This window comes from Papio anubis, chromosome 19, assembly GCF_008728515.1.
Source record: "Papio anubis isolate 15944 chromosome 19, Panubis1.0, whole genome shotgun sequence".
NCBI classification, from domain to species: domain Eukaryota; kingdom Metazoa; phylum Chordata; class Mammalia; order Primates; family Cercopithecidae; genus Papio; species Papio anubis.
Window position 1 is genome coordinate 29,011,397 of NC_044994.1, and position 12,703 is coordinate 29,024,099.

The 12,703-nt window shown below is 38.6% G+C and overlaps 1 protein-coding gene across 11 annotated transcripts in view; it reads left to right on the top strand.

Annotated features, from left to right (window-relative positions):
• Nucleotides 1-12,703, top strand: part of KIAA1328 (KIAA1328 ortholog) — a 384,673-nt gene that overhangs the window by 234,442 nt on the left and 137,528 nt on the right. For all 11 annotated transcript variants that reach the window (XM_031658950.1, XM_031658942.1, XM_031658943.1 and 8 more), the window contains one exon: nt 701-1,362. In XM_031658950.1, coding sequence (XP_031514810.1) covers nt 701-1,362 — 662 coding nt within the window. The remainder of the gene's footprint in view (nt 1-700; nt 1,363-12,703) is intronic.

Sequence of the window (12,703 nt, forward strand, 5' to 3'; positions counted from 1 at the left end):
GAAAATCTGACTCTATTGACATGTCAGAGATAATTTGCAACTGCTTCCTTTCTGCCCAAATTCTATCAGACTAATCACTTGAATAGATTAATTGAAAAATCACTTATGTTTGTAGGTGAAATTAAATATTTTTTGTATTTAACTGCTTTTGATTAGAATCCTATTTTGTTGAAAGTGGTTGGTTTTATCTGTGTTCTGTAAAGATATTTATAAAACCTCATCAAAGTTCTACCAGTAAGTCACATTCTATTCAGTATAAGGTGAAATGTTTTACATCAAATCTCATGCTGTGTAATGGCCAAAGAATATTTAAGGTGACTGATTGGATTTCTTGGCTCAGTATTCAAAAGTAAACATTTTAAGATGTTAATGTTTAAGGCTTTTACCTCTTCTCAAAATTGATTTTATGTAACTCATTATTTGCAACTCCTGAAATCACCAAAGATCTTGCTTAAGCAACATGTAGCAGCAACTTATTTTTCTTATCTTTATATGGATTTACTGAAGTGTAGATTGTTTGATAATGGATGTAGCTTTGGGGCACAAGTCTGTTTAACTGTGTGAACGCTATAATTTAATATTTAAGACAAAACAACAGCTTTGGCTTGGTAAACATATATCACTGATTTCTGAAAAACTGAATGAAAGAACTTGTTTTATTGTGTTCTTATTTGACAGGTGATCTTGTGGTTCTTTCTAGGTATCCAGTAGAAAAAGCACTCTCCAGTGTTCATCTGTGGAACTGGATGGTTCCTACTTGAGTGTAGCCAGACCGCAGACCTACTATCAAACCAAGCAAAGACCTAAGTCTGCAATCCAGGATTCAGCTTCAGAATCCCTTATAGCATTTAGGAATAATTCTTTGAAACCAGTAACCCTTCATCATCCCAAAGATGATCTAGGTAAGATACCATCAGAGACCACAACATGTCATTATGAATCTCCAGGGAGAAAACCAGTAGATGCAGTCCCAACAGAGAAAATGCCACAAGAAGAATTGCACATGAAGGAATGTCCACACCTTAAGCCTACTCCTACTCAATGCTGTGGTCATAGACTTGCTGCAGATCATGTTCATGAGAGCCATTCTACAAACACGGTCCCTCAACATCCTAAGACACATCCAGAATCATGCAGTTATTGTGGGCTTTCTTGGGCGTCTCTGTTGCATGGTGGAGGGGTGCTGCAACCAAATGAAACTTTGAAAAAGCAGATCTCAGAAGATAGAAAGCAGCAACTGATGCTTCAGAAAATGGAGCTGGAAATTGAAAAGGAACGGCTTCAGCATCTGCTGGCCCAGCAGGAGACAAAGCTTCTTCTAAAACAGCAACAGCTTCACCAGTCTCGACTAGATTACAATTGGTGAGTACTGCCTGTTCTTTTTATTTATTTATTTATTTTGAGACGAAGTCTTGCCCTATTGCCCAGGCTGGAGTACAGTGGCACAATCTCAGCTCACTGCAGCCTCCGCCTCCCGAGTTCAAGCAGTTCTCTGCCTCAACTTCCTGAGTAGCTGGGATTACAGGCGCCTGCCACCACACCTGGCTAAGTTTTGTATTTTTAGTAGAGACGGGGTTTCACCGTCTTGGCCAGGCTGGTCTTGAACTCCTGACCTTGTGATCTACCCTACCTGCTTAGAACTTCCAAAGTGCTGGGATTACAGGCGTGAGCTACCGTGCCTGGCCGAGTCCTGCCTCTTCTTTTAACAATGTCTGTAGTTTGGAGAACACAGTGTAAAATTGCTGTATTACTATAGCAGATACGTAGAACCAGAGGTTCTTCTGGATCTTGGCTTGCTCAAGATGCATATCAATTATGTCTACTAAGTAAATTCCCCTTTATTCTTTGAAAGACTTCAAAGATTACCTTGTCTTCCAAACTGATAGCTTAGAATATCTATTTCTGAGCAGTCTGGTGTAATTTTTGCTGGGTTCCAAAGACATTTTAAAATGATCTTACCATTATGCAGAATCCTTTGCTGTTTGATATCATTGTGGACAATATTAGGCATTAAGTAAAAGCTTGAGATTTCGGGGTGTGGAATTAGATTGTAAAGCAGTGAGATTAGCTGTCATCATTCCAAATTTATGTCTACCTGCCATAATATAAAATATAACAAGTGATGGGAGTCTTCTAAATTTAACCCTTTCTGGCCATGAAGCATGACCTGTTGAATGACAAACTCTCATAAACCTATCCACATGTGGGCTGTTCTTCCCTTAACAATTCTTCCTAAGAACAGTGCTTGAAAAGCTAAATTGCTATTTTGTTATTATATAGTGTTTCTTTTCTCCACATCCTTATTGACATTTGGTATTGTCATTAATTTTTATTTTACCTCTTCTAATATGTGTATAGTGACATTTCATTGCAGTCTTAATTTGCATTTCACTAATGGCTAATGATGTTGAACATCTTTTTGTGTGTGTGCTTGTTTGCCCTCCTATCTTCTTCAGTAAATTCTCTCTTCAGTTTTGCCCATATTCTAATTGGATCATTTGGGTGTTTTGCTGTTTGGAGAGTTCTTCATATATCTAGATATAAGTCCTTTGTCAGATATGTGAGTAGCAAATATTTTCTCCCAGTCTGTAGCTTGTCTTTTCTTGTTTATCTTTAATTGTTTTTTCTTTTGGTAGAGACAGGTTCTCACTGTTGCCCAGACTGGTCTTGAACTTAAACAATTCTCCTGCCTCAGCCTTCTAAAGAGCTGGAATTACAGGTTTGAGCCACTGCTCCTGACTCTGCCTTTTCAATTGCTTAATAGGATCTTTCATAGAGCAAAAATTTTTAATTTTAATAAAGTCCAATTTATCTACTTTTTCTGTTATGGATTATATAAAGTTTTATCATAGATAGATGTTGAATTTTGTCAAATACCTTTTATGAATTTTGTCAAGTATCTTTTATGATCATGTGCTTTTCTTATTTGCCCTGTTAATATGGTGAATTACATAGATTTTTAAATATTAAACCAGCCTTGCATCCCTGAAATTAAACCCCACTCGGTCATAATGTATGATTTTAAAAATGTTACTGAATTCCATTTACTAATATTTGTTGAGAATATTTGCATCAGTTTTGTTTTGGTTTTTTTTTTGAGACAGAGTCTTGCTCTGTCACCCAGGCTGGAGTGCAGTGGCGTGATCTTAGCCCACTGTAACCTCTACCTGCTGGGTTCAAGGGATTCTCATGCCTCAGCCTCCTGAGTAGCTGGGATTACAAGCGTGAGCCATTGTGTCTGGCCTATTTGCATTAGTTTTGATGAGGGATATTGTTCTGTTGGTTTCCTTTTCCCCCCCCACCCCGCTTTGTCCTTGTCTTGTTTCGGTATCAAGGTAATGCAGGCCTCATAAAATGAGTTGGGACATGTTTACTCTGCTTCTGCTTTCTGGAAAAGATTGTGTAGAATTGGTGTTAACTCTTCCTTAAATGTTTAGTAGAATTCTCCAGTGAAACCATCTGGACCTGGAGATTTATTTTTTGAGACTGTAAATTCCAAGTTTAATTTCCTTTATACTTACAAGGCTATTCAAATTATCTATTGGATAATCTACCTTGCCACAGGTTTGTTCATTTTAATTATCTTTCAAATAACTGGCTTTTTGTTTCATTTAGTTTTTGTTATTTTTCTGTTTTCAATTTCATTGGTTTCTGCTCTTTATTATTTTCTTCCTTCTGCTTGCTTTAAATTTACTTTGCTCTTCTTTTTTCCTAATTTGTTAAGATGAAAGCATATTGGTTTGAGACTTTTTCACTTTTCTACTGGAAGCATTTAGTGCTCTAAATTCCCTTCTTGGCACTGATTCAGCTGTGTCCCACAAATTTTGATATGTTGCATTTTCATGTTTATCCAATTCAGTGTTTTTTGGGGGTATCTTTTGAAACTTCCTATTTGACCCATGGGTTATTTAGAAGGGGCCGGGCGCGGTGGCTCAAGCCTGTAATCCCAGCACTTTGGGAGGCCGAGGCGGGTGGATCACGAGGTCAGGAGATCGAGACCATCCTGGCTAACATGGTGAAACTCCGTCTCTACTAAAAATACAAAAAACTAGCCGGGCGTGGTGGCGGGCGCCTGTAGTCCCAGCTACTCGGAGGCTGAGGCAGGAGAATGGCGTGAACCTGGGAGGCGGAGCTTGCAGTGAGCCGAGATCGCGCCACTGCACTCCAGCCTGGGTGACACAGCGCGAGACTCCGTCTCAAAAAAAAAAAAAAAAAAAAAAAGAAGTGCTATATTTAGTTTCCAAGTTCTTAAAGATTTTCCTGTTTTATTTCTGTTACTGATTTTTAGTTTGATACCACTGTGCTCACATAACACACTGTATAATTTTCATTCTTTCAGACTCATTGAAGTTTAAGGACCCTAGGGCATGTTCTGTCTTGATATATGTTCCACGATGTTTGAAAAGAATATATATTCTGCTGTTGGGTGGAGTGTTCTGTAAATTAGATCCTATTATTTGACAGTATTGTTGAATTCTTCTATATTCTTGCTGATTTTCTACCTACTTCTATCACTTATTGACAGAGGGGTTTTGAAATCTCCAGGTACAATTATGATATATCTATTATCTATTTTTCCTATTAGTTCTATTAGTATTTGTTTTAAATATTTATACCTCTGTTCTTTGCTGCTTATGCATTTAAATTTGCTATGTCTTCTTGGCAGGTCGACCATCTTGTCACTATGTAATGTCTTTCTCGGTCCCAATTTTTTTTTTTTTTTTTTTGTGACGGAGTCTCACTCTGTCACCGAGGCTGGAGTGCAGTGGCACTGTGTTGGCTCACTGCAACCTCCGTCTCCTGGGTTCAAGCAATTCTCCTGCCTCAGCCTCCCGAATAGCTGGGATTACAGGCGCCCACTACCATGTCTGGCTAGTTTATATGTATGTATATATATTTTTTAGTAGAAATGGGGTTTCACCGTGTTGGCCAGGCTCGTCTCTAACTGCTAACCTCAGGTGATCCACCTACCTCGTAATCTTTTTTTATCTAAAGTCTCCTTTACCCGATATTAATATAGCCATTCTTACTTTCATTTTATTAAGGTTTTCAAGATATGTGTTCTTCCATCCTTTTACTTTCACCATATGTATGTTGTGATTTTGAATTCAGTTTCTTAGACACAGCATTTATTTAAGTCAGCCAGTTTCTTTTAATTGGTATGTCATGTTCAGAAATTTACTTTTTTGTTTTTGATTTTTTTTTTTTTTTGGTTTGACAGGCTCTCACTCTGTTGCCCATGCTGGAGTGCGGTGGCATGATCACGGCTCACTGCTGCAGCCTTGACCTCCTGGGCTCAGGTGATCCTCCTGCCTCAGTTTCCTGAGTAGCTGGAACTACAGGCGTGTGCTGCCATGCCCAGCTAATTTTTGTGTTTTTTGTAGAGATGGGGTTTCACCATTTTGCTCAAGCTGGTCTTGAGCTGCTAGGCTCAACCAGTCTGCCTACTTCAGCCTTCCAAAGTGCTGGGATTACAGGCATGAGGCACCGTACCCGGCCCAGACACTTACTTTTAATGTAAATTGTATATGATTTCCCATATAGTTGGCCCTCCATATCCCTGGAGTCAACCAACTGTGGATTGAAATTATTTGGGAGCAATAAATAATGCAACAATAAAACTATTATAAATAAAAAATAGAGTATAGCAAATATTTACATAGCATTGACATTATAGTAGGTATTACCAGTATTATAAGTGATGTAGAGATGATTTAAATTATACCAGACGATGTGCAAAGATTATATATACATACATATCACGTGAGCAAATCCATGGGATTTTGGTATGGGAGAATCCCCTGAGGATACCAAAAAACCACTGTAGTGTTTTTGAGTATATTTCTTTGAATAGATTTGTTTTATTGGTTGCTCTAAATATTCTGTTATACACACATAACTTATCAAAGTCTGTTGGTGTCATATTTTATCAGTTTAAATTAAATGTAGAAATTTGATCTCCCTTTAAGTTCCCTTACCCTCCCCCATTTATAATTGTCTTAAAGAGTTTCTCACTGAGAACAGAACAAGAGAAATTTTACAATCTGAACAACAGAAATAGACTAAACCCAAAAAAACCTAGAGTCTCTCATTAAGAACCACATCATAAAATATTATAATTTTTGTTTAAATCATCAAATTTAAAATAAGTTAGAGTAATTTAGAAAAGTGAAGAGAAAAAAATCTATTATATTTATCTGTATTTCTATTTTTTTCTATTGTTCTTCCTTCCTGATGTTCCAAGATTTCCTCTTTTATCTTTTGTTTTGTTGTTTTGTTTTTAGAGCTCTGTTTAACTGTTCTTTAGGGTAAGCCTGCAGTAGTTTTGCTTCATATGAAAATGTTCTCATTTTTACATCATTTCTAAAGGATATTACCATTGCTGAATATAGGATTCTGAGTTGACAGGGTTGCTTTTTTTCTTTTCTATCAGCACTTGAATAATGTGGCATTTTCTTCTGCCCCCAATGTTTTCCACAGTCATTTGCATTATTTTTCTCTATACATAAAATGTAATTAATTCTCTTTTGCTTTTTTTTTTTTTTTTTTTTTTTTTGAGACGGAGTCTCGCTCTGCCACCCAGGCTGGAGTGCAGTGACCGGATCTCAGCTCACTGCAAGCTCCGCCTCCTGGGTTCACGCCATTCTCCTGCCTCAGCCTCCCGAGTAGCTGGGACTACAGGCGCCCGCCACCTCGCCCGGCTAGTTTTTTGTATTTTTTAGTAGAGACGGGGTTTCACCGTGTTAGCCAGGATGGTCTCGATCTCCTGACCTTGTGATCCGCCCGTCTCGGCCTCCCAAAGTGCTGGGATTACAGGCTTGAGCCACCGCGCCCGGCCCTCTTTTGCTTTTTAAAGATTTTTTTGTCTTTAGTTTTAAGAAATTTCACTGTGATATGTCTTCACATGGATTTCTTTATCCTATAAAAACTTTGATCAGCTTCTTGATTTATAGTTTTGTGTCTTTTGTCAAATTTAGGAATTTTTCTCTCTCTAATTTTTTTTTCTAATACTTTTTGAACCCCATGCCCTCCTCTGGCTAGCTAATGACATAAATTTACAGTCTTTTGTTATGGCTCCACATTTTTTTTAAATTTTACTTTAAGTTCTGGGATATGTGTGCAGAGTGTACAGGTTTGTTACATAGGTATACGGGTGCTACGGTGGTTTGCTGCACCTATTGACCCATTCTCTAAGTTCCTTCTCCTTGCCTCCGACTCCCCAATGGGCTCTGGTGTGTGTTGTTCTCCTCCCTGTGTCCATGTGTTCTCACTGTTCAACTCCCACTTATGAGTGAGAACATGTAGGATTTGATTTTCTGTTCCTGTGTTAGTTTGCTGAAGATGATGGCTTCCAGCTTCATCCATGTTCCTGCAAAGGACATGATCTCTGGCTAGCCATATGCAGAAAACTGAAACTGGACCCCTTCCTTACACCTTAGACAAAAATTAGCTCAAGATGGATTAAAGACTTAATGTAAAACCCAACACCATAAAAACCCTAGAAGAAAACCTAGGCAATACCATTTGCGATATAGGCATGGGCAAAGACTTCATGATGAAAATGCCGAAAGCAATTGCAACAGAAGCCAAAATTGACGCATGGGATCGAATTAAACTAAAGAGCTTCTGCACAGCAAAAGAAACTGTCATCAGAGTGAACAGGTAACCTACAGAACGGGAGAAAATTTTTGCAATCTACCCATCTGAGAAAGGTCTAATATCCAGAATTTACAAGGAACTTAAACAAATTTACAAGAAAAAACAACTCCATCAAAAAGTAGGCAAAGCATATGAACAGACACTTCTCAAAAGAAGACATTTATGTGGCCAACAAATATATGGAAAAAAACTCAATATCACTGATTATTAGAGAAATGCAAATCAAAACCACAGTGAGATACCATCTCATGCCAGTCAGAATGGCAACTATTAAAATGTTCCACATGTCTCTGACATTCTGTTTAGGCTTTTTTGTGTGTATTTAGTCTATTTCTCTTTGTTGTTCAGATTGTGCAATTTCTCTTGTTCTATTCTCAAATTTCTGGTTCTTTCATTTGTCCTCTTCATTCTGTTTTTGAGCCAGTCCATTGAGTTTTTAAATTTTACTTATTGTCTTTTTCAGTTATCTTTTTTCCAGAGCTAAAATTTCCACTTAGTTCTTCTTTATGTTTTCTCTTTATTTTCAGAGACTTTCTGTTCTTTTCCTTTCAAAGAGCATATTCATAAGTGCCTTTGAGGCATTTTTATGATGCATGCTTTACTGTTCTTATCAGATAATGCCAACATTTATGTCATCTTGACACTAGTTTCTGCTGGTTGTCTTTTTATTCTAGTTGAGATTATCTTCATTTGTGGTATGATGAGTGATTTTTATTGCATTCTGGACATTTTCAGTTTATGGTGTGAGATACTGATCTTGGCTGTCTAACACCACCCCAGTGAAGATTTAAGATGTCTCATTGAACCATTGGAAAATGGAAGTCTAGCCTCCCAGTGGACCTTTGCTGGTGGGAATGAGGGAAGTGAGACCACAGTTTTTCCCATGATGTTTGGCTGCAGTAGGACAGTTATTGTCTAAAAATTTTCTGTCAATATAGACTGCTCCTTTCCTGATCCTTTAGACAGAGAGAGCAGTCTATTTTTTCTTCTATGACTTTAGAGTTTCTAGGTTGCCAGCTTCTCCCACATGCAAGATTTCCAAGGTAAAAACAAAGCCCAGGAAACTCACCATGTTGTTGTTTTTCTGGCCTCCGTTTCTTACCCTTTACAGTATCCTTATGTTTGTTTCAAGTATAATGTCTAAGATTTTTAGTTGTACAGGGGTAGAGGGAAGTGCAGCTATTTCATCACGTCTCAGAACTGTAAGTCCCTAGAGATTTTTATTAAATAATGGAAAGCAAATACATATGTAAAAGTTCAGGCCGGGCATGGTGGCTCATGCCTGTAATTCCAGCATTTTGGGAGGCCAAGGCGAGTGGATCACCTGAAGTCAGGAGTTTGAGACCAGCTTAGCCAACATGGTGAAACCCTGTATGTACTAAAATACAAAAATTAGCCAGGTGTGGTGGTGGGCGCCTGTAATCCTAGCTACTTAGAAGGCTTAGGCATGAGAATTGCTTGAATGCGGGAGGTGGAGGTTGCAGTGAGCTGAGATTGCACCAACTGCACCTCCACCCTTGGTGACAGAGCAAGACTCTGTCTCAAAAACAAACAAACAAACAACAAAAAAAAAAACAGCTCAATAAGTCTAATGGTTTCTAATTTTCTTCTAATTTCATTTATCCAGAAACTGTGTGAATTAAATTTTATCAAGTTATATTTTATTATTTTTTATTCAAACATTAGATTTTTGTGGATTGAACAAAAGTACTTAAGAAAGCAAAATGACCAGGAAGGTTCACAGTATACTTTGGTGATAGGCAGAGAATGCCTGTTTTCTGTTATTACCTTTGAAATTTGTTACTTTTTTAAATTATAAAAACGTATACCATCTGGAAAACTACTCACATAAAATAGCTTGAGATCTTTCTGGAACCCGGATCTCTCTATGCTAATTGTCAGTTTAAGCTGACCATGTTCTCATCTCATGTATTGAGTTCCTTTACTTGAAAGTGGTTGGCTGGGAGCCTGCTTCAATCCCAGCTTTGGGTGCCGAGATCGGGAGCGGATCACGAGGTCGGAAGAGACTGCACCATCCCTGCTAACACGGTGAAACCTCGCCTCTCTACTAAAAAATACAAAAACTAGCCGGGCGAGGTGGCTGGCTTCTGTAGTCCCAGCTACCGAGGCTGAGGCAGGAGAATGGCGAAACCCGGAGGCGGAGCTTGCAGTGAGCTGAGATCCCGCCACTGCACCTCCAACCTGGGCGACAGAGCCGACCCGCCTCAAAAAAAAAAAAAAAAAAAAAAAAGAAAGTGGTTGGTATTTGACTACAATGCAACCTTTTGGTTAGATGGGTATTATCCTTGGAAAGAGTTATTTGCTTTCTGGCTTTAGGAGCCCCAATGTTTTACTTTATTTACTTTGGGTCATTTTCAGTCTTCTTGGTTAGCCTTTGTGAAGGAAATATATCCAAACTATCAGACAGTACCCAGCTGTAACACTGGCCACCTTTAGAACTAGTCATGCTTGGCCGGGCGCAGTGGCTCACACCTGTAATCCTGGCACTTTGGGAGGCCCAGGCGGGTGGATCATGAGATCAGGAGATCGAGACCATCCTGGCTAACATGGTGAAACTCCGTGTCTACTAAAACTATAAAACTTAGCTGGGCGTGGTGGCAGACACCTGTAATCCCAGCTACTCGGGAGGCTGAGGCAGGAGAATTGCTTGAACCCAGGAGGCAGAGGTTGCAGTGCAGTGAGCTGAGATCACGCCACTTCACTCCAGCCTGGGTTACAGAGCAAGACTCTGTCTCAAAAAAAAAAAAAAGAACTAGTCATGCTGGTTTCTGGTGCCTTTATTCATCCCAGTCGTAGGTCTGCCATTTCATGTATCCTTATGTTGCTCTCATCCTAAAACAAAGTTATTTCCAATCAAGATAATTAAAAAAAAAAAAAAAAATCCAAATCCAAGTGAGATGCCCAGAGAAACAGAGACTCAAGATATTTATTTATTTATTTATTTATTTATTTATTGACAGAGTTTCGTTCTGTCACCGAAGCTGGAGTGCAGTGGTGCGATCTTGGCTCACTGCAACCTCTGCCTCCCGGGTTCAAGCAATTCTCCTGCCTCAGCCTCCCCGAGTAGCTGGGATTGCAGGCACACGCCACCACACCAGGCTAATTTTTGTATTTGTGGTAGAGAAAGGGTTTCACGATGTTGACCAGGCTGGTCTCAAACTCCTGACCTCAAGTGATCCGCCCACCTCAGCCTCCCAAAGTGCTGGGATTACAGGCATGAGCCACCGCACCCCGCCAAGACATTTTTAATTGAACAGCTTTCACCTCTAGTTCTCCTGCTTACTGCCACCATGTTTTATCATAGTTAGCTGGTGCAACCCAGAACTAGGACCATAAATCTATGCATTTAATTAATCGGTATCACAATTTATATTTCTAGGCTGAAAGTTGCCCTACTCTCTGGCCTACTTTTTAGGTTTATGTAATTTTATCACTTTTGGGTTATCTGAAATTCAACCTTCTGCACATTAGTATCATATAACAAGAATATCTATTTCAAATGAATCCTCCTAAGACTTTGCTTTTATTGTGCCACTTCTGAATTTTAAAAACCCCTGATAATTTTGTATTAGGTTATGTTTATTCAACCTAGAATTTGAAGCCTTTTATAATTTGGAACTACCTCTCTACCCATTTGTCCCACTTTTCCTGAGAAATAAAGTTTTTTTTCCAAAAGGCAGATTTGTTTCCTTGAGATCTTTTCAGTATATCATTCATGTTTCTTTCTCAAGCTCTACGTTTTCCTCTGATTTAAATCTCTCTGTCCTACTTTTCCATTTATCCACACCCTGACTTTTCATTATAACACAGTCAAAATCCCACTACTTAAAATTTCTAGGTCTGGTTTCTTTTTCACATAACTAATAATTTGTTATTGAATATGTCCAAAATTAGCACCTTATTGTTTAATGTGTAATGGTGTTCTGTAATTGAGTTTCATTCTTCTTGTCTGAGCACATATTTACTAAGCCCTCTACTCTGCACAAAACTCTATGTGAGGGATATTAAAAGACGCAAGACTTGATCTTGGCTCGCTATATTACTCACAATCTCATATATATATATATGTATATAAAATTTTAACTTTTATATATCTTTACTGAGCTTGTCATTTACCTGCCCCAAGGAATTTTTTTTTTTTTTTTTTTTTTGATACAGCGTCTCACTCTGTAGCCCTGGCTGAAGTGCGGTGGTGTGATTTTGGCTCACTGCAACCTCTGTCTCCCGGGTTCAAGGGATTCTCCTGCCTCAGCCTCCCAAATGGCTGGGATTACAGGCACCTGCTACCACACCCAGCTAATTTTTGTATTTTTAGTAGAAATGGGATTTCGCCATGTTGGCCAGGCTGGTCTCAAACTCCTGTCAGGTGATCCACCCACCTCGGCCTCCCAAAGTGCTGGACTTACAGGCATGAGCCACCACGCCTGGCCTCAGGGAATTTCACTTCAACTAAACTCATGAATTAATATCTGCTGTACACAAGCCGTTGTTTATAGTGCTCAGAATGTTCAAGAAAAATATTGGAAAGGCAATCCAATTGAATACCAAATGAGTAGCACAGAATTGTTACAGTAGTTCAGAATCTTGGGACAAGCTTGTCAGTTTAGAATAAATTTGGCATGACATTGACATTTACTTAAATTGTAATTAATGATTCGTTCTGCCACCTTGCTACTACATGATTGTCAGTAACAGCTTTCGAAAGGGTATTATCTTTGTGAGCACTTTCCAGATTGATCAGAGAAGATTTATCCAGAATATTATTCATGATTGTGACAAGACACCTTAAATCATTTTTGGAGCAAAGTAGTATATGTATAATGATTAAAAATCAAGGCTAATTATAAATATTTACCTTTGTCTCCTACTCTAACAATATGCCTTATTACTTGTACTCTCTACCTAGCTATGATAAAATTCAGTGTTCACCAATGAAAAATGTGTCACCTTGAGAGAGTTATGTGCCTGGCTCAGCCATCACTTTAGTAATTTATAAATAGATAATGGTAAAAGTAACTGTGTT